General features: G+C 41.4%; 1 protein-coding gene across 3 annotated transcripts in view; it reads right to left on the reverse strand.

Annotated features, from left to right (window-relative positions):
- Nucleotides 1-10157: 10157 nt before the first annotated feature.
- Nucleotides 10158-22543, reverse strand: part of LOC102298028 (mediator complex subunit 13L) — an 84026-nt gene continuing 71640 nt past the window's right edge. For 2 of the 3 annotated variants that reach the window (XM_042221688.1, XM_005930063.3), the window contains 20 exons: nucleotides 22058-22136; nucleotides 21825-21946; nucleotides 21516-21612; nucleotides 21158-21375; nucleotides 19732-19910; nucleotides 18167-19092; nucleotides 17760-17939; nucleotides 17412-17641; nucleotides 17128-17326; nucleotides 16743-17010; nucleotides 16407-16659; nucleotides 16135-16323; nucleotides 15817-16040; nucleotides 15580-15722; nucleotides 13994-14152; nucleotides 13529-13693; nucleotides 13128-13282; nucleotides 12641-12805; nucleotides 12337-12446; nucleotides 10158-12021 (listed from right to left, as the gene is read on the reverse strand). In XM_042221688.1, the coding sequence (XP_042077622.1) occupies nucleotides 11889-12021; nucleotides 12337-12446; nucleotides 12641-12805; nucleotides 13128-13282; nucleotides 13529-13693; nucleotides 13994-14152; nucleotides 15580-15722; nucleotides 15817-16040; nucleotides 16135-16323; nucleotides 16407-16659; nucleotides 16743-17010; nucleotides 17128-17326; nucleotides 17412-17641; nucleotides 17760-17939; nucleotides 18167-19092; nucleotides 19732-19910; nucleotides 21158-21375; nucleotides 21516-21612; nucleotides 21825-21946; nucleotides 22058-22136 (4194 nt within the window). In that variant the 3' untranslated portion in view covers nucleotides 10158-11888. The remainder of the gene's footprint in view (nucleotides 12022-12336; nucleotides 12447-12640; nucleotides 12806-13127; nucleotides 13283-13528; nucleotides 13694-13993; nucleotides 14153-15579; nucleotides 15723-15816; nucleotides 16041-16134; nucleotides 16324-16406; nucleotides 16660-16742; nucleotides 17011-17127; nucleotides 17327-17411; nucleotides 17642-17759; nucleotides 17940-18166; nucleotides 19093-19731; nucleotides 19911-21157; nucleotides 21376-21515; nucleotides 21613-21824; nucleotides 21947-22057; nucleotides 22137-22543) is intronic. The other variant, XM_005930064.3, reaches the window with a different exon arrangement.

The following is a 22543-nucleotide window of genomic DNA, read 5'->3' on the forward strand; positions in this document are numbered from 1 at the left end:
AAAAGCGTTTCCGCGTAAAATCCGTTTCAGGCGGAAGACTCTAACAGCTTAATTGGGACTATCAAGTAAAATTGATACATCCTCTCGCTCTGCTTAAGATGCCTACAGAAAACTGTGACACGTTTTTCTTTCCTTTCTTTTTTTTTTTTCTTTCGGTCTAATGACCCCTGCAATTTTCTTCCACCCAGACTCATTTGCCGGCAAGAGGAGGAAATATTGCATGGGACCATTTGAGGAGATGATTTTTCTTTGAAACCATTTCTCCAGGTCTCTCCAAAGGGGAGTTTGAAAACATGTCGACCCCAATTAGCGCTTCAGACTTCAGACTGCACACCAGAGTCAACGAGTTTTTGTTTTTTCAGCATCAACACAGACTTACAAAATTTTAATTTACATTTTCATTATCCGTATCGTGATTTTTTTTCTACATGCTTTTTGGAGATATTGAATACGATATTATTTATTGCTATTTGTTGTGTCTGTGTGTTTTTTTTAAAGTATTTGAATTAGAAAGCTCGTTTTTCTGAATTAATACTTTTTTAAAATTGTGCAACGATAATACCTTTGGGAGGTGTATTAGAATCTTAGAACCTGTGCGCTAAACTTCGCTCTTAAACGTGATTTAATTTTTTTAAACCCTCAAAGCCAAAACAAAATGTAGAATTAAAAGAATTAGACATGGTTTAACATCACAACGTCATGGAATAAAAATAAAAATCAAATCAAATCTCATAGTTTCCCGAACGAATTTTATTTACATATTTATTTATGAATTTATTTATTTATTAGGAGAGACGCACTATTAAAGTACCGTCACATTTGTTTTTTTCTTTCATTTTGCTTTCTTTCTTCCTTATAGGCCTTGCAAAATATTCCACAATAATGACACTAGATTTATTATTACAGGTGAGACATATGTGTGTGTTTGTGTGTGTGTGTGTGTGTGTGTGTGTGTGTGTGTAAAATACTTTTCTCCCTGAAATTAAGATGGCATACTAGTTAATATAAAAACCCACAAAACACACTGCAATATTGCAGCACCATTTTTGTTTGAAACAAAAGGGTAATTCAAATCACCATTCCTGCACCCTGACTTCTCACCCTGGCTTGGAATTATGTAAGCAAAAGAAATGTGATTATCCATTATGTCAATTTCAATAACGTTTCATCAGTAATGATACCAGTATCATAGCAATCATTTGCCCCAGTTGACTATTAATCACCTTCCATTAGGGTCTCTTACCAGGCTTTCAGAGCGGTTCCATGATCCCAGTCTATGTTTCAGGATAAATTAGTCATCAAGCCAACCACAAAAATACAACAAGTCACTGTCTTTGTGTTCCTGTGTGTCACTCCTGCATACTTCTGTGCAAACGCAGGCATTGATTAAAATATGCTTACCCACTATCAGGATAGGACATGGGACAGTATCCCATGGGATCACAAAGGTTCGTGTGGGCAGAGCGACAGAAAGGGGAGAAGGGGGGACTCATGTGCAACACTTTAAAAGAGGCGGGTTCTCCATCTTGCTTTGTCAGGAGGCCTGCTGACATGGGGAAACATCTGCTGCGTAGAAATAGAGACTGATGATTCAAATTATGTGCAGTCCGAGGGGCTGCCAGCTTCCAGAAGATGGGGAATGAAATGGCAGAGAATATGTAGACAGCAATCATTCAACTGAATGCCCCGAGATATGTTCCAACCCTACACAATTCAACTCTTCCTCATACGTGGACTGTAAAAACAAAAAAAACCAAATAAATTAAGAAGATGAAGAAAAAAATAAATGAAGAGACCCAACACAGCTAAATGTTTCTGTAAAGAGTGAAAAGTCAGAGGATAAGCATGTATGTGTTCACCTAAAGTTGGAACACAAAGAATGAGGCGCACCTCAGCTCGCGTGCTTACTGGGACGACCACAACAAAACCGGGATCTGCAGAGCTGTTTGCAGTCTGTCTCCAATAATGCTGCCATTTGATCTGGCAGCTGAGAAGTCTGCCTCTGTCTACTCCATGTTACTTGTTGTGTTGGTCCACTTGAGCGAAGATGGAATTTTTAGGGGCACGTTTCACCTCTTGGTTTAGTCTCCAGCAGCAGCGTGCTGATGTTTTCATGATTAGGATGGCTAAATTAGAACCAGAAAAACCATAAACCAAGACAAAAAGCAAGAGAGAAACTATTAAGTGCCAGAGAGGGGATCAGCTCTTTCTGTTACTGACACCATGCCAATGAGCTTTTGTTTTGAAAGGATGAATATTGACATTGTTATTGTAATTATAATCACCACATACAGGGCTCATGGCACAGGGAAGGACTCTGTTCCTTGACAGCATGCCGTTGTTGTGATCATCAAGGCGACCAGGCACAATATTGGATCTAAGAGAGTTTCATCAAATTTCTCCACCATAATAGTGTTGATTTACATGCGACTGTGAATCCTCTACATGAATAACAAAAGGAAGCTGAAAAGGAGGGAAGCGGGAACGCGTGCTTATAGACTCTGTTTCAGTCATGCTAGTAAGCTGATTTATCTTACCATAAGAGGCAGATCTTAAGAAAATGCAAAGAGAGAAAGCTAATGGATCATTATTATGTCTTCCTCACTCCCTATCTTTCAAATGACTGCAGGGCTTTGCAGTTCTGGCTTTGATTCGCAGCCCATTCTCCTATATGACTTGAGTGGACTAGCTGAGCTAAGACATGATTTCCAGAAGATTGCAGTGTAAGTGCCTCTGGCAAGACCTTTTTATTTATTTGGCACTTGATTTTATCCCACTCTCTTGCTTTTGGGAGACAGGGAGTAATGGAGAGAGAGAGGACGTTTCTTTTTACTTACATTGTTTTGGGTTTAAAGGATAAAAATCACCATGAGATAAACATCACAATAAATATTAATAGCCGATAGTTTTGTGTAACCATCTTCCACATGCCCGGATTATCAAGTTACAGACCCCTGGGTACAAATATCCGGTGGCCTCTAACCAGTTTGTGTAAGTTGGGCCCTTTCATTTCTTCAATAGTTAGACATATCATACAGAAACATGTGGATACTGTACATGTACAGAGAAGAGTTTTCAATAGAGAGCGCTGTGGCTTACTGGAAAAAGAAAAGTAACTTTCACAGTGAACTGTTTCACTAAAATATTTCAAATGTGTCTGATATGAAATGGAAAGTTGAGCAAGCAGAGCTTTTTCACATTTTTAACAGGATAATACTGCATTTAATTTTATTGTCTTTACACACACACACCTGTTGTTGTCTCCTCCCTGCCTCTCTGTCTGGTTGTCACCCTGATGATCTCCTCCTTTATTTCCTTTCGGCACCACTTGCCAGGAACACTTTGCTCTATCTGCTACACTTGTGCACAGTCCTGCTGCCAGATGAGTGCTAAAAACAATGATTAATGATAAAGTAAAGCTCAGAGCTTTTTTGGGGAAAAGCACACTTTTGGGATGTGACAAAAAGAATACAGAGGGTTTTTTTTTATGAAATATGAAAAATAAGATGTATTTCAGGAAATATTCCTTAGAAAATTCTCCTGGTTACCTCCCTTTTCAGTTGTGAGCTGCAGGAGTCCTTTAACTGCAGGGCAAAAATGGCCATTTTCATGAAAGTGGCACATCCATTTTTTGGTGGAAAAAGGACCACTGCATTCTGCTGATAGAAAAGATATACATACATACATAAGAGAATAACATTTTAGTAAGTTTATTTATTTATTTATGGTTTTGATCTTGCCACAGTCTACAACTGTGGTGATCCCCTGGACACATACCCAGCATGCCCATCAGATAATCCAGCCCAGATCCTCTAAAAGAAGAATGTTTGCATTTAGTCTGATCTAAACCAAACTTGCAAATTGTGCTGTATTTATGTTTTCCTAGAAATATGGTTGCATACATAAAGACAAAAGGTCATAGGATGAAATCATTTCTACTAAGCATGGAATCTTCCATTTACACAGGGAGTGTTAGTGCACCTATAAATCAACAACGTTTGGATCTGAATAAAGGATTCAAAGGATTTTGTTTTGGCATGCGTGTGTACTCAGATCAGTGTGTAATGACACAGAACTGGTTCAACGTCATTTGCTGTTTGCTTGCATGTGTTTGTCCTTAAATACAATAGTCTTCATCACCGTCTGTATCGTGATTTGTTCTTAACTCCAGTAACTTTGTCTGTTCTTATGTGTTTTCTTGCACGCATAGTTATGTCTCTGCTTGTCATCTGCGTGTCCTAAATGCTTCTTGATGACGGGAGGTGTCATAGAGGACATATTTTGTGCCACACAGGACATGTTTTGTGCAAATGCATGAGTTGTGATCTCTTGACTAACAACTCTCTCTTGTGGGCACAGAGGACATTGCATTAGCAATGAAAGAGGTTTGAACACCTTTACCTTTCATCACTGCTTCAAATCATGCTGGTTGTGCCTTCTAGACAAGTCCCATCACATCGTCCGACTGCTCCACATATTAAACACGCACACAATTTCAAACGGATGTCTCGGTTGCAGATGTGGCATTTTGCGAGCAGTCTAATCCACATGCTCTAACAAATACAGATAAAATAGCTCTGAATGTATTAAAACACAACAAAACATATTGCTCGTGTGTGCCACTTACAAATGCAAAAACTAATAATGCACGTCTTAGCTTTGGTTGAATAAAGAGCGGTGCCTTTACCATCCAATTAAAGGTTACATCATTGTACTGTATTTAACTAAATAATGATTAAAAAGCACGATACTCTACAACCAGCAGCAATGCAGGCTGTCGCTAAAGAAAACACTGCAGTTGCTAGGCAAAACAGGAGTGTATAATTACCAGCGTGAGTGGCAGTTTTCCATCAGCGTACCTAACATTGAAATTCACTGTGATTCAGTCCCAGGTGTGCCGTTGTTGCGTGTTTACAGCAGCTTCAAACATGTCTCAGCCAATAGCAGCTGCTGAGTGGAACCTCCTCTTAATAATTAGGTCAAATAATTAATGAAATAATGAAACAATGAGCCTGGAGAGGCCGTGTTTTACATCTCAGAGGCGTTGATAGGGCCTCATCGCCATGCCAAGTGGAGGTTGAAGTGTCCGATGGCTTATTGGTTTTAGGAATCAGCCAGACACACTGTGTCCTTTTGTGCAGAAAAAGATTTTGTAAAAGAAAAAAAATCATGAAAGCATTCGAGAAATGTTCTACTATCAGTCAGTAACTGAAAAAAATTAGTAACAGCAGTGCTTTCTGTGATGTGATGACTGATGACAAACATCTGTTACAAGATTACAGTTTATCATCAGTGACTGTCAGACTTGTGTGGAAAATGTGACAATGCCAAATGTTTCAGCCAAACACGCAAAAGTCGCACGCCCACGCAAACTCTCATAGCTGTCACTCTGACATCTGTCAGCCAACAGCTGCGTTAGTTTTGATATTGTAACCAATAAATAACCACCAAAAAAAGGGACGAAAAAGGCCGTGCACCCTTTCCTGCAATTACTGATTATAACCTGTGAATAACCAATGACTCCTCAGCTGCAGGTACATATAGGCAGTCTTTATCTTTTATATTGCATAATCTTGCTTAATGGCTGTTCTCATTTAATTATTGCAACATCGAGTGTCTTTAATTGATATTTTGTTTCCAAATATGCAAATGTCAATTTCAATTTTTGTTTGACCTGTCAACATTGCTAATTATGAGTTATAATATATATATAATAATATTATAATAACAATGAGTTCATCTTTTCCTTACTGGCTATCTGTGGTTTCTTTAATCCCACTTGCCATTTTTCTGCACTCACAAATCTTTAGTGCACAGTCCTTATCCTCAGTTTTCTCCTAAGGCTACATGCCCCTCCCTCAGCTTTCTTGGATTGTTTGTGGCACACAGTTGCAAGTGGATTAATGTCCTTCAAACTTTTATGCCTGACATAAATGACAGATTGTGTCCTCTCTAGTGTTTTGATGTGTGTAAGAGGGGGCGCACACATGGACTGCTTTGATGTCCGCAGAGCTTTTATCTTCCTCTGTTTAGATTGGCTAAAGTGTTAAGTGGAGTTCTCCTTCGGCTTGAAGGATGTAATGTCCCGCAGTGAGAGATTTACAGAAAGGGAAATTGCAAACTCTGTGCTCGTTTTGTGGCCTCTTTTTAATAAAAACTATTTATGCAAATGGAAAGTCTGGAGATGGAAAGCAAATTCAGACAAAATCAGATGTTTCCAAAGAGGCTGCCGTACTGAGTTGGCAGATGTTCTGTCGCTTCAGCGGGGACCCCATAAACAAAAGCTGTTGATGGCTCTTCGATGAGTGTGAGCTGCGTCAAAAGCTGCATTTCCTTGGAGCCTTCTGGAAAATGGCTGACAATATGCTTGGCTGGAGCTGGCCGAGCACGGGAGAAAGAAAAAGTGAGGGCACTAATTAAAATGAATGCTTATGATCTAATAAAGAGCAACAGAGCTTTTCAAAAAAAAGCCTTCCCCATTATAATGAACTATTGATAGACAGCAGAGGTGTCAGGTCAAAATAAAAAAAAATTAAAAACCTGCTATGTGTTCTCGCCTTCATTGCATTTTTTCTGATGTTAACAGTTTATGAAGCAATGTAACCTCAAAAACTAAAATAAAATTCATCAGCTGTATGTACTGTAAGTTGATGATGATCTATAGCTCGTGTAGGATCGATGTCAACAGAACAGTAAAGATTTGACTTTAATAAACCTATTCAGGAACTCCCAATAAGCCCATCCTCAGAGAGTGCTTTATGAGGTTGGTAGCTTTTGCACTTATCCATCAAAAAGCAGTATTTGAGAAAGTCTCACTTTTGATACATCAGCAGATTCAGTCGTTTAATCTCATCATCAATAACCGAGCAAACCTTCACACACGCCAGCAGGATAATGATGAATAGTTCTCAGAAAGTTAACATTCCTGGAACTTTTGGTGAAAAGCATCTATAGAGATCGTATCAGTGCTCATTATCCTCACGTTGGATGGTTGTGATCCTGACCTGTACCACCCACAAGCCGTGTAGTGCTCTGAACCCTCCATGACCTGGTGGGCATATTAAAAGCCAGGCGGACATAAGACCTACCACGTTGTCCAACCCCACAGGACTACCGCCATGACAGACACCAGACAGACCAATAAGGTATCCAAGGAGTGTGTGCGCATGTGCGTGTGTGTGTTTGCATTTCTTTCATCAACCATAGGAAGATCAGTAGTGTAAGTAGCAACTACAAAGCTGCGTGAAGATACAGCCGCCAGCTGCCTCCACTTTGAAAAGAGCGAGCGTGTCAAAACAGCACATGGCTGTGCCCTGCACTCTCACGGGTCATCTCCAGTGACAGGCTGGCTGTAGCACTGGCCCCTCTGTGCACCTCTGCACTTTTTGTGCTTTTTTTCTTAGCACTGGGAAACAGAATGGTCAATTTTTTGTTAAAACACACATTTGCAGGAACGTTTGAATTGCTCTAAGCGCAATAACAGTGCTCTGCAAAGTAGCTGCAGTAGACATAATGATCAGTCATTCTGGTGAACTTTAAATTGCACCCAATTTTTCGCTCATCACATGAACTACTCACATTAGTAGTATTTTCAGCTAGCACACTGTGAGTCAGCCAGCAGCTTTACCTTTGTGAACTCTTTTATTGAGCTTTCATATAATGGAACTGGTTGCAAGCACCTATCTGCTGCTATAACTTGCTGCAAATAAAGTCATGTATGTGTCGTTCTTAACACATAGCTTTATCTGTCGATTTGTGGAACTGCAGATTTTGTAATACCCCAAACATGTTTTAATGTCTGTTAGTATTCAGTAAAAAAGGGAATAAATACAAATTAAAAATGCTATTTCTGCATCCTGTTTCATGACGACAAGCCACAATAGATCTTTATTAAGCAACCTTGTGATGTCATGTGGTGCACTGTTGACATAAAATGTAATTGACTTCTAATTGTGTAGCACTAATGTTATGTCAAACCAGACCCTGGCCTCCTTTGTCCAGTGTGTAGGCCATTTGGCTGCAAAAAGGCACTTGGAAAGCCAGATAACAGGTGAATGGCCATGGCCTAATAGGCCATCTGTGGAAAACACATTGCAGTCAATTAAGAGTCCACTTCCTCCAGTTGTCATGGCCATTACACAGCCCCACCACGACAAGTGACTCTTCAGTGGCTTTTACTTTTCAACTACTCGCTCTTTTTCATTCACAATGTCCTCGAGCTGCCCAGTTCCTCAAAGAGAGACTTTTTTTTCTAGTTTTGTTGTCCACTATGCTTTTCTAGCTTCTTTTGAAATGCAATTTTTTTTTTTACTTAGCAATATTATGTGACCCTGACAGTCAAATACAACCTCTTTCACAATCTCTTTTTCTCTCTTGCCGGCACATATTCTCTCTTCTAGATCATACATAAAAAGCAGAGCTCTTACCTCCCTTTGAGAGGACAGCCTTTAGAATCATTACATGTATCCAATGAGCTAATTTAAAAATCCTTGTCTGGAAATGTATTTACTGTTTTTCATACAACCTTCCCAACACACACATACACGCATGCACCTTTTCAGGCAGCCAACTCTCCCACAATCCTGCATTTTTCACTATTTTCATAATGTAACTTTATAAAAGAAAGCATCAAACCTGCAGGTTTCAACAGCAACTTTCAGCAGTTTACAGCCGCATTAGCAAGTCTAATATGACACACCTCGAGTCACGCTACAGTGACATTTCCTTCGTCAGTTCATTTTTGTTTTTGAGTAACACTGACGCATGACAGTCGACGTGCAGAAAAAGCACTTCTGTAATGTGACAAAATCGTATTGACGTTAATTCCTTTTACAAAAGGAATTTAATCAGCTCTTGTGTTTGCAGGTGTGAGCTGAATACACACTATAAAACTCGACCGTCTTGTTGAACAGGAAGGGCAGATCGTGCGTGATAGTCAGTCAGCACTGAACCGTGCGTTGTTGTCATTTGCTCTAATGAACCAGTCAGTAAACGTCGCTTTCTTCAAAGGTTACTTGTAATCTTATTTCCACGTTCAGTTTTATTTCCAAAGAGCCTGGAGAGCTTGTTGTCATTGCGCAGCCTTAGATAATCCTTGGGTGTTGTGAAAGACGGATGCTGAAAAACAATGATTCACACCTCTTGTCAGCAGCGCAATAAAAGGCTTATCGCCCTCGTCTCACAGCTTGTCAAATTATGATTGCTCTTACTGTGCACACACTGTTTACACCATTTCACGTTTGAGTTGTTGCACTACACAGACCTACAGCCAGCATTTAGGATATACATTGATTCAAAAAAGGTTTTGAATCAATGTATATCCTAGTCAGAGTCACACTTCCTTTACCAATTAGTTACTGTAAATGGTGAATCCTGAATCCACTGCTTGCCTTTTTTTTCTTTTGATACATTCTGTGCACATGTGCATTTGAATTAAACTAAGCATGATTAAAGTACCCTGTCAAGTAAATGAAGCAGACATAGTCATCAGCCATTCTCATTAAATAATTTAGAAGTATATTCAGCAAGTGCAACTGTGAGTCAGCCTGTAACATGACTTTTTGAAACTCTGCCATTGAATTTTGCATTATGAATTCAGGTTGTAGCCGCGCAACAGTTTGGCAACCTGTCCAGGGTGTATCCTGCCTCCCAGATAGGCTCCAGCCTCCCACAACCCCGAATTGGATGAGAAGAAGACGGATGCATGGACAAGGTTGTATATCATAGCAGATTTGGCTCTGCAATTATTGGCACATGTTGGGGCGCTTAATACATCCTTGTGTACCTGAGTACTGTTGCTGACCATGTCCATCCCTTTCTGGTTTCTTTAACAGCTGTGTGATGCTATCATGTTAATATGGGCCAAAATCTCTGAGAAATATTTCCAGCACCTTGTTGAATCTAGTCCACAAAGAATGAAGGTAGTTCTGAAGAAAAAAGGGTGTGCCTAGTGAAAAGCCTCGCTAAATATCACCAGTAGAATAAAAAACAGTAGCATAACGTGAAACAACACAACTTTACTTAGATGCAGGACTTGTTTACATTTAACCATAAACTGGATAACCCAAGAATGTGTGAATAGTATGGAATAATGTTTAAAAACATGACAAAAAGTCAATAGTTTGCATTATTCGGTATTAAAGGACACTGAACACAACTTCATTTGCAAGAGTTTTAATAATTTACTAAAAAAAAGAGTGTAAAAGTAACAGATCTCTCCCACCAAAGTGGATCTGTTTGATATTCAAAGTGATGACAGATGTAACAAATTTCTGCAAACTTGCCTTTGTACATTTGTGTATACTTACTTGGCAATTTAACCTCTTGGCTGTAATTAAATGAGTTTTGCACTGTATACTGTATATCAAAAAAAAAAAAAAAGCTCAAAGGGAAAAAAATACTTTGATATGAATTAAGTGAAAGTAAACCAACCAGCATTAAATGTACAACTTTAAGAAACTCCAAAAAACACATCTGAAAAGTGTATATACAAACATGCTAGGAATCTAACAAAGAGCAGACTAAGGGAAGCTGGAGAGAGACGGGCCTTTCTAATGGTTTTCTTGACATCATTTAGGAGAGCCAATAAAGTAAAGCATCATTCGGAAATGTTTCATAATCTCGCAATACCGTGGTTTTTTATTGCCTATTTCAAGTTTTTGTTAGGAGAATAGGAACACTTTATAAATATACAGTTCATAGCGTATCTCCTGCGTGAATTTAATTTAACTTAAATAAAAGTTAAAATGTTCAGCATCTGTAGAAAACAAAAAGAAACTAAAATGCATCTTTAATAAATGCTCAGACTGTGCCCATCCCCAGTAACATTAAGTGCCTGCTTGAAAGAGGTAATATATATTTATGTATGTACACACATATATATAGATATATATATATATATATGTATATATATATATATATATCAAATTCTATGACATGATATAATTTGTATAAATATGGCGTCTTTACAACTGCATTAAAATGACAAATTTTTATTTCAGATCCCAAGACGATTAATGGTCGAATGGGAACAAAAAGGCCTTGTTTAAGTTTCTCATTTTCTCGTTTTAAATATTAAAAATAAGTCTCGATTCTTTGTAAATGTATGCCATACATTATAAACAACACATGTTACTCAACTGTACAAATATTTTCCATCGTGTTCATATCTACAACACTTTGGAAGGTACGAGGGGGAAAAAAGTGCCATTATCAAATAGTCCCCCCTTCTGGAGCGAGTGGGAGTTGTTCCTCTCAGAGTGAAGGTAAAAGTTTCTGTAACCAACCAGCAACCGAGAGACACAAGGAGCTCAGTTCTATACAAAAAATGTAAAAACACCTTTGATGTAACAAAGACACGCGCTTGTGATCTCACGTCACTCTGCTGGTTGTAAAACACGCCATGTGGAGTCATGTGACCCTGCACAGAAGTCCCTTTTGACAGTTGAGGGTGTTTAAAAAAGAACCGTACGGAGCTTCTCTGTAAATGTCGTCCACAGATGCTTCAAAACACACAAAGAGATGCTGCCCATGTGGGATATAATGGTTTGTTTTTAGTTTTTTTCTTGGATAGGCATAGTTGGGATGGATCTGTCCGTGTTCCCCGAAATGTTCACAGACCCATTTCTGAAGGTACACCCTGCACTGGCTTTCCACTGCGTCGCAGCTGAGTGACGTTGCTGTTGAAAACATTTCGCTCTTCTTTTATTCGTTACATTCCAGGAATGGGATTGTCTGGCTTGTCCTGTCCTTTAATTGCCATCAATCCATGTCTACCTAATAGAACAGAGGAGCTCTGGTGCCCTCTGGTGGTCGGAAAGAGGTGTAGGCACAGGAGAAATTAAGCTAACCCTCGGCCCTTGACTGCTGTCCTGGAAGTCTCACAAAAGCTAAAGCATGTTTAGGATGGCATTGTACATCTGGACTAGTATGGCCAGGTGGACGGGCAGGCAGGATTGGCGATCTTGAGTGGCAGGGGTACACGTCAGCCAAGAGAGGGCATTGTACTGCTCCAGCACAAACCTATGAGTGGAAAATATACACAGTTTTATCAAGGCACTAGGTGAAAACTGTTGAAGAGGAAAAAAGGTAACTGCTGCTTTTTCTATGAGATCACATCTAATTCTGAACTCATTCTTCACACTGACAAAAATATGCAAACATCTGCATAATTATCAAGGTGATAATTATACACTTTTCAAGAACTATAAGAAGAAGGCTTCATATTTTCAGGCTTTATGCAGCTTCCTTCATCTGAATTGTTGGTGCTAATATGAAACACATACATTTAGCACGCTTGTCAATTTCATTAGCATTTAATGCACATAATGAAGTTACCTGAGCACGTCAGAAGTGGTCTTTGAATCCAAGGGGTGTGGGGCCCTCTTAGTCTTCTCTGACACGTTCTCATCTGACTGTGTTATGGAGATATGGTGGTGGAGAGAGGCCTGCGGGCAAGAAACACAAAGCAGTTTAAAGTACTGAAGCTTGACTGCTTTCGAAGTTTACCTGAAGATTTTATAAACAGATCTATAAACAAATCAATAAATTTGAGGTTTGTGTCTCTCTGAGTTTCTCGCTCTGTCTCCAATCCTGAAAGCTTTACATTCATTCTCAGCCACACTTGCATTGTTGTGGGTACCTTGAGGAAAAGCGGACACTGTTTCTCAGCCTGCGGGCAAGAGGCCCAGAACCAGTGAGGAAGTCCGTTCGCCTGTGCAGTGGAGACGTAGTAGCCCAGAGCCAGCGGCTGCTGCTTTAGCTCCTCCGGGGGATTGTCCCTTGACAGCAAGCGCTCTCCCTGGCTCTGCAGACAGAGAGAATGCCAGCAAATAAATATTACCTTCATTGCAATCTGGGGTCATGACCTGTACAATTTATTCATCTGTCAACAGGCTATATTTCTGAGCATGTGCACTGACAGCTGTGGGCTGTCTTCCTTAAACAGAAATGCGTACGTTAGCATTTTATGACAGGCAACTCTTCATTTTTCAACCGAAATAAAACGGTTATGTGTAAACATAGCTCATTTACATTTTAAAATATACGACAGTCGCTCTTTTTCTTTTGTTACAGGGTGCCACTTGTTTCAAGCCTGTGCACCCTCTTTCCACTGAACCCTGACTCACCCTGGTGTGCTGGAAATGGGATCCCATTCCCATCCCAGATGGAGACCCAGGCGAGGGCACGGGAGAGGTGTTGGGTGAAGAGTGGAGGTTCAGCATTATGCCAATGCCAATGTCATTCTCCAGTTCATCAGGAAAGGGAAGATCAAACATGTCATCTGAGGAGAAAAAGTAAAGTAAATGCATGCTTTACTCATCAACAACAGCAACTATCTGTGGTCATTAAAAGCCTACTCAAAGCACACAGCAGCACATATCTGAAAACTATTTTCAATGTGACTTTCAAAGCACAAGGACGCCACCTGTTGGTACAAAAAAGCACCATCGTATTTATCCAACTGTTCAAGGTCTACTACTAAATAATCTTATTACTTTAGCATAACTGCTATCCTGGGTGGCGTTACCATTATTGTCTTCTGTCTGGTAGGAGCTGGACGCCAGCTGGGTAGTTGAAGAAGTTGGGAAGACTAGAATGTGTGTACAGGAAGCATCCTGAGGTGTGTTTAGCTGCGAGGTCTGCAAGTTCAAAGCAGTGCTGCGACCAAACACAGAGCCCATGGTAACCGCATCTAGATCCGCATAAACAGAAACACACAAAAGGTGAGGGGAAAACTGTATTTATTAGCTATTAAACTAAAGTGGTCAGCACATGCTTAATTATTTATTATAGCTGAATACAAACATTTGTTTATGTACACTTTTTCTTATTTGCACACTGGTGCAAAAAAATTTCTGTTATTAATCTGTTACTCTGACTGTTGTGACGTCTGAACGCTCAAGTATGCGCTATTATTAGTGCCACAGCCATAAACATGACAGCTAAACTCATAATTTATTATGCTAACTGCTAAAGTGGGTGAGCTACTTACCAGGCATGACCACGAAGGAGCCCTGTGGCTCCAAGGCGACCAGGCAGGCGCTGAGGATTGTTGGAGAGTCAGCAGCTGAGATCCCACACATGCGGCACGCCTCCCTCAGCTGGCGTCCTATTGAGTGGAGGGAGTGCTCCCCAAGGAGTGAACTCCAGTCTAGTAAGAGAGATAAAGTAGGGGATATAGAGATGTAGCAAGAAAAGCCAAGGTTTTAAGAGAGAGCAAGTTATGAAATGTCTTTCCATTATAAAACGTGTGTCTATGTGTGCGCGTGTGTTTGTGCACCAGTCTATGACTACATCTGTAATCAGTACAGGTGGGTAACACGAAACTCTCCATTCAAAAGGTCAGAAAATTAAATTACAATAAAAGAATAATTGAAGAGTTCGTCAGAGAAGTCTGTGCTGACTGAATGGCCCAGTTGTCTTTGCTTAAAGCCAGAAACTGAGCAAGTCCAGTGAGTCCCAGTGTCCTTTCAGTGGATTATATGGAGCTCAAAAAATTAAACACTTTTCATTCAGAGTATAGCATCGCATTAGTTAAACTTCTGGGATACTTATGTGGTTAAGTAGCAGAGGGGGTTGTTGATCAGTTTCAGCTGATTTGCTGTTAATGAAGTTAAGAACAGGCGCACTAGAGGGGCAACAATGAGACAATCCCTAAAACAGGAATGGTTTTACAGGAGAAGGCCTTTTTGGAGCCTCATCTTTTCTATTTTTTTCACTATTTTAGCATTAGGCTAGGGTCAGTGTCACAACTGGTGGCATGAGGTGATGCGTGGACCCTACAGACTTCGCATAGGTACGCTAACTTCTCCAGTTGTGTCTCCCAACATAGTCCCAGGAGCATGGAGGAGATTCCGGGAGAAAGGAAGTTACTCTAGAAGATTTGGACAGGGTCGTAGAAGGTCCTTTACCCATCAGCAGTACTGGTATCTACTAATTTGTGCAAGGAGGAACAGGATTAGCAGTGCCAGAGCCAGAGCCCTACAGAATGACCTCCAGCAGACCATTGATATGAACGCCTCTGATCAAACAATCAGAAACAGACTTCCTGAGGATGGCCTGAGGGCCTGACGTTCTCTAGTGGGCCCGTGCTCACTTCCCCGTGGGGCATGATTGGCATTTCCCATAGAGTACCAGAACTGGCAGGTACACCACTGGCACCCTGTGCTTTCCAGAGAGAGCAGGTTTACCCTGAGCACATGTGACAGATGTGAAACATTGGGCTGACTACAACATCATTCAGCATGACCAGAGCTCAGTGATGTCCTGGTCCAGGTCTGGATTGTGGAGGCCTTGAACATCTTTTCATTCCTAACACATTGCCCAGTCCGTATCATTATAGATATTACAAATAGATATTTTCTCTCATTGAGATCTGATGTGTTTTCTAATGATCAATTTCATTTTTTCAGCACTGTAATATTGATAGATGTGCAGTATGAAGAGTAAAGGTCAGTTATACCCTAAATTAACCCTCAAGACTTTTTACTGCTATTTTGCAAGAAAAAACTATTCTACTGCACACTTCCTCTGCTTAAAACCTATCAGAAAGAACTGAAAATGAGTTGTGTCACTCACCTTTAAGCTCCCCGTGGCCTAGTCGGCCTAATCGACCAATAACAATCCTCCATGGCAGCGATGTCATCTGAATGATGCCAATGCACCACTCCCACAGCTTCTGTAGTCCCATCTTCCTAGCTGACGCCTTAGGACGGCGGGCTCTGAAGTGAGAAGAAATCATGAAAAAAGCTAGAAACCGCCATGTCACACCAAACGCTATGACAGGACAGGCCTTTCACTGAAACCGTTTCTCACCTGTTCGGCACATCAATGTTGATGATACAAGTCTCTAAGAGCTCTCCTTGCTGGTCAGTGCAGGAAACAAGCAGCCAACGCTGGTCATGTGACAGGCAGTATCCTACAAAGAGCACGTTGTATTTGGGAGGCAGCTCTGCCCATATTTCTCCTGGTTCTGGCTGCTTGGGACGGCTTGGACCGAGCACAAATGGTGGAGTGTACAGCTGCAGTGGGCTGGGGTGCTACATTAAACAATTAGGATTTTATTAAAAAGGGAAGTTATGATATATACTACAGTTACTGAAACCAAACATATCATTGAACTGTCATGCTTACCTCTGGACTCTTAAGTACCGAACTGACAGTGGAAACTGGGCCAAAACCAGTCAAGGACTTGATATGTGTTTGCTGGGGTAGTAGACGCCTGCACTGAGAGTAACAAGAGAAGGCCAGGGAGCGCAGGTGTTGCAGGTACAAATGGCTCTCTCCGCTAGCTGGCTGGAGGAGATACTGGCACGGCACCACCTAAAATATAAATGACGCAAAGAAATGTTGAGGATGGCGATCAAAAGTGAATTCTGCTTCCTGCCTCGCAATTATTTTCTTACCTGTAGCACCAGTGCGGGTCTTGTTGTTTCAGGCAGTGTCTGCAGCATCTCTGTGTAGCAGCGGAGAAGCCCTAGCAGCCAAATGCTACTTGACTCTACCTCGTCACCTTCTTCCTCCTCCCCTCCATCGTTTCTCGCTCCGCTTGAGCTCAGGAAAGCGTCCACTATGTAAATAACGATAGCTGGTGGGTTGGCATGGCTGTCCACTGAGTCAGCCACAGTGGGGATGCCTATTCTAGACTGCTCGGAAGAGCTGAAAAAAGAGCAGAGGAAACAAGCTTCAGTGTAAATAAGCTGGAAGAACAGCTGAGATGTTAAAATCATTCTTAATCTTACAGTTCAGGGTTTTCTGCTGGTGTGTTGGCTGGTGGGGTGGAACTAGGAGGTCCTTTGGAGTCACTGGCTCCTCCTTGGATCTCTTCTGTCTGGCCTGCGGTTGCTCCAGTTGGGGCTGAAGCATTTACTGAACTGGCACCACCTGTAGTTTGTTCTCCTTCTTGAGTGGAAGAAGAAGGCTGAGCTGAGGATGTGTTGTTCACAGGCGGCTGGGCTTTGGGAGGTAACAGAAGACTGCTGTCCAATGGCAGGGCAGAGAGCTGGGGGCCTGAAAGCGATAAAAAGAACACATGCCCATCTTTATTCACCTAAGATAAAGAAATATACAGATTCAAAAACAGAGCTAATGCGATCCAGTTAGTTTACTCTGTTCAGTGATTCTCACCAAGCTGCTGCTTGCAAGCATAAGCATAAAGTTTGAGTTTGTTGAGGTTGTCAGTGTGCTGCTGTCCAACCCAGGGTCCAGTCAACCACTGATCCACATCCAGCTCCTCCAGCTTTTCTTTCTCCACATCTTCTCCCACGCGCACGATGCCATCTCTGGACACCTTGGCCAGCGGACGGTGCTTCCCAAGACGGCATGTCTGGAATAGGAGTTGGGAAAAGGACATGAAAGTCTCAAAGTATGTACAAATGAGTTGAAATCAGACTTGGAGTTCAATCTCCTACCTCATAAACTGCACTAAGCTCCAGAAAGAAGGATCGGGCAGCAGACAAAAGCGAGGGGCTGTTGGGACAAACCACCATATAAGCAACATCTCGTTGCCCACCGTAAGGTTCCAGCAACAACTTCTCCCAGAAAGGCAACGCCAGCGGGGACAGTGCCAAGAAGTCCCGCTCCCGGTCATAACCCAGCAGCACTGTAGGAATGGGCAGGGGCTCCGGAGACTCCTCTGAACCTAAGAAAGGAAAACATTATGACATCTTTAAGATATATATTATGGCACAAAATATACAGGTGAAATTCAATACAAAGCGCTAGCTGTTCACGTAAACACAAAGAATGCACTGACTCACCATAAGAACCTCTCCCAGCCATCTTATGAAACTGCTGCCAGGTGAGCGGACCCTGAACATGCTGGATGTTTTCCCAGGTCCGTCCTGTTCTCTTTTTCTGGATGGCATCCTGCAGGAAAGGCTGCAAAGACAGCAGCATACGCACCATATCCTGTGACGACAACATGCTCATATCCACCACTTTCGAGACACACACACATACACACACAGAAAGTGTACAGATGCACAGGCGTTAACAAGATTCTGAACACCAAAGAAACAAAGAAATACATAAAGAAATACAAAATACATCATAGCTTACATATAAAAGCAGCCCAGCATGCATAATAAATATCTTAATTTAAGGGATTTATCATAATTATTTATCATATGAGTCCACTCTTTAGAAGCCAGATTACAATTCTTACCATTAGTGTGAGGCCAGGAGTGGAGAGCAGTACTTCTGACAACGGATAGATCTACTTTCCCTCCTGTGGGGTTATCCACATACTGAAGTCCCTGCTCCAAAGCATTGTAGCAGGCCATACAGGCATCACTCCCATCTGCCCACTGCTTTTCAGACATCCAGCTCTGGAGCAGTGCCCCTTTGCGGCCGTGGCAGGAGCAGCTCAGGGGGAAATGAAGTGAAGCCAGAGAAGAAATTGGGTGGGAGCACTGTTCCTGTAAAAGGACCATGACCGCAGGAGAGGCAGGCGCTGCATCCTGCGGCCGCTTGGCCTTGGAGTCTCCCATAGTCGGGTCCCGTCTGGAAAGTGCTAACCTCCTCTCAGCTGCTCGCCCTACTTCGGAGGTTCGACCAAAAATGTCGAGCTCGTCCTCCAGGAAGAGGCCTGTTCCGAGGGCCAGTCGCCTGTTCACGATGGCGCTGAAGCCACACATGCAGCGATACTGATCTTCACCAGTGGAATCTGGGATATAAACCCCCACATCTGCTCCTTTGACATTCTGGTTGCAGGCACAAATACAGCAGCTGTCAAAGTTGCGATCCTTGAAGACACTGAGGACAGAGTCTGAGAGGAGGAGGATTGTGTACAGGCTGTGGGCCTCAGGCAGAGACGGGCCCGGCCGAGCTAGGGGCTCTACAGAGCTGAGAGGCAGGCTTGTCGAAGGGGTGGAAACTGGTGAGCTAAGCTCAGTACCATCCTGCTTTACTGAACCCTGTCCAGAGCTTGCAGTGTTAATACCCCGTGGTGTACGTGGAGTTCTTGGGGTGGGCACAGAGAAGCGTGGGGTGGCAGGAGATGGGAGGATGCCAGTAGTGGTACTGGTAGAGGCAGTAGCTCCACTCATCTGCACATAGTCCTGGTCAGCGAGGGGAACACTGGGAATATTTCTGGAAAAAGAATCGAAAAAACAAATAGTGAGACAAACAAGATTAGTGTTACTGTCTGGAAGCATCTCTTAAAGGTTGTGCAGTTTGTTCCAAACACAAAAGGAAATCCTCAAAACTAAGTGATATCGTGCTTAGAGCACTACAGTCTTTCCAGTGAGGCTAAAGAGTGCCCACAAGCCATCCTATCAGGAACTGCATGCTTAAAAAAACCTTTAAAATGAACTCATTAATTATCCTTGGTAGATTAAAATCCTTGCCGCCAGGGGGCAGCGTTTCACCAGTGTTGAGATGTTTTGGATGTGTGCTTTTCTTTAAACTACCCATTTTCCCCAGGCTCCCCCATCCCCACCCCCCGGCCATCATTGCAAATAAGAATGTGTTATTAATGACCAACCTGGGTAATTAAAGGTTACAGTGACAGGTACAAGCTAAAACTACATGAAAGTAAAGCTGGGCCCTAATTCTCTCCAACACAGTAAACAGATGTTCTACACTTAAAGTCAAAACAGTTGTGTCTTTGCATTCTGTTGACAGCTTAATTTCAGAAGCTTTAAACTATTTTAAACAGTGATTTATAATTACAAGAGAAGCACAAGATGAAAGTCGTTTTACTCTCTAATGTGATAACTGATTACTGACATGTATCCATCCTTGGTGAAAGCAGAATTCTGGGGATGCATGACCGTGGGGAAATGTTCCATCTTGGGCAACAAGGACCAGGAAGGACGGTAATAACACTGTTCAGGAATCTTGAGTGGTGGAAGATTCTGGCTGGGTAGGCAGGCTAGTGGAGCAAACATGGAGGAGCCTATCAGCGGCTGGACAAAGAGAGGAATAAATGTTTGTTATTTACAAGTATAAAGACATGTTTCAATACGCTGAATAAGTGGTTAAAGAGCAGAAGTTGAGGAAAAGCTTCTTTCTACTGTAGGCGCAATTAAAAGGGCTATTTAGAAATCAGGCTTGCAAATAAATCAACTAAGACAGTATTTTTCCAGATTTTTGGAAAAAACAATTCAGTGGCCACATTATTGAATGTCTGTCCCCAGCATCATTAGCAGTCCCTGCCTTGAGTTTCAGAATTGTTGCTTATCTACTAATCACAGATTTTCAAATTATAAATACCTCCTGAAAATCACTGAAATTAATAAACCAGTGATTCCACAAAATTAATGCCTCCATCCAGTTCAGTTCTGCTTATCCAGTTCAGGGTCACAGGAGGCCAAAGTCTACAGTCATAAATCTATTTGCTAATTTTCTTGAAAAACATAAATAATTTCTTGAAAGAGCAGAGAACTGTGTTTTTTAGCAAACATCCCCTGTCTGTGGTACTCTGTTGACTATTTAAAGCAACAGGATGGCTTGGGGAAACTACCCATGTTCATATTAATATGTTTTTTAGAGCAAACAGAACAGTGACATTTTCTCAGCTTTAGCTGCATAACTGATATGTTAGCAAGATATTCCTCAGTGATCTTCTGTTTGCATTAGGGACTGCATTAGGATTCTAAGAAACTGTTAAAAGCAGATGTTCTCCTTGAATTATTCACACGTTTAAACATTCAATAACATGTCATAAGAAGCAGGATTATGACAACCCTTATCTGCTTTAGATCACTATGTATGTCAACTCATCATGAAGTCATATTCACTCAAATCTAATATTTATGTATTTCAGTCTTCCTTCTCATATCAAAGCTGCTCTAACAATATGATTTGCTTGGCGTAACTTGCTTGTGTTGTTAAGAAGATGCACTCAGTAAGGAGCAAATGCATTCATAATGCATATGATTAGCATTCCCTGCTCACCGAACCTGCAGTCAGTACAGCTCTCTAACATTAAAAGGTATTAGTGAAACACTTCCAGTGTGATATGAGCTAGCACCAAGTCAGCCAAGTCAGACATTTAAATAATAACAAGTAAAATGGACAATTTATCTTATTTCCATCCATCTGTGCACTTTTCTAAATAGATGCTTGCTGCAAAAAGCTAATGACATGTTTTCATACTAGGGATCAATTCAGAGTGTCAGATCTAACAATCTTAACTACCGCTTCTCCTCACCTTGATATCCTCCTGCCTGGGACTACCAATGTCATCCTCCACCTCCATCCTGTGTTCAGTCAGCTGGGTGGAGGCTGCTGTAGGAAGGTGGTCAGCTGGTCCAGTGGGCGCAGGGGGCTCTTGACTAGGGGTGTCCCGATAGGTCATGATGGGAGAGAAGGCTGGGTGCTGCTCTAGAGAAGGCGGGGTGGGAAACATCCGCTGGAGATCTGCTACTGCTGAAAAGAAAAAGAGATGGACAAGGAGACACAGAGAGCAGGGGGAGGTAAATAGATGGTGAGCGGAATTAAGAATAATAAACACCAAACTGAGGGAGCTTTTGAGATTTTAAAACTAGATACTCATCAAAGTGACTCACTTGATGGATAAGGTACTGCAACTCTTCCTTCTTTTCCAATAGGACGATCTTCTGTTGACGCCGGTACCTTAGTTGAGTGCTGGTTTGGGTAAACAGTCTAAAAAGTATTACAGGGTAAGTTATGTGACTAAAAAATTTCTTCTTTAAAATTCTTAAATCGTTAACTAAAAAACTATTTCTTTTCTAATATGATGTTTGGAGTTTTGTTTGTTGTTTGTTTGTTTCAATTTAAATCAAAATCGAAAATTACATAGTGTCTTACCACTGTTAACATTGTTACAAGAATATAGATAGAACATTATATTTTACCCCCGGGTCTTCATCGTCTTCATCAAGTATGTTGTCTAGATCAGAGATGTTGACCACTAGATCTATTTCTCTGGTCAGAGAGGGATTGGTTTTAGCAGCTCCGTCGTCCTGGCCTGATTCGTCTAAAACAACACAAAACATCGTTAGACTGAACAAAACTACTCATGTGTGACATGAATCGCTGTTTTGTAGAACATGTAAATTATGTTTATGTCTGTGATTAGGACCCCCACCTGATTTTGGAGCAGAGTTAAAAATGGACATAGCATCTTTTCCATCAGTTAACGCTCCATTGCTGGTGATTTCTTCTCCCTAGTGGAGGGATTCAAATAAAATGAGAACATTCGCAGGTTATGTTCAGCACAGATTCAATAAAATATGTCGAGTGCCTCACTTCATTATTATAATGTACGCTTTGTGCTACAAAATGCCTCATCCTAATAAAATGCCGCATTCTGTAGCAAAGAACACAAAGTATTAGCATTTTAGCATTTTCAGTATTAATTGGCAGTTTCTTCCTGTTAAAAGGGAGTTTATTCTTCCCACTGTCACCAAGTGCGGTTTTCTCTGTATTATTGTAGAGTCTTTGTCTTATAATTTAAAGTACCTTGAGGCAACTGTTGCTGTGATTTGGTGCTATATGAATAAAACTTTATTGGATTGAATTGAATAGAACCTACTTTGGTATAGCTCAGACAAAATGATGGGTTAAAGTTTAC

The sequence above is a fragment of the Haplochromis burtoni genome, unplaced genomic scaffold (genome assembly GCF_018398535.1).
Source record: "Haplochromis burtoni strain Fernald_Lab_line unplaced genomic scaffold, NCSU_Asbu1 Contig_72, whole genome shotgun sequence".
Taxonomy (NCBI): domain Eukaryota; kingdom Metazoa; phylum Chordata; class Actinopteri; order Cichliformes; family Cichlidae; genus Haplochromis; species Haplochromis burtoni.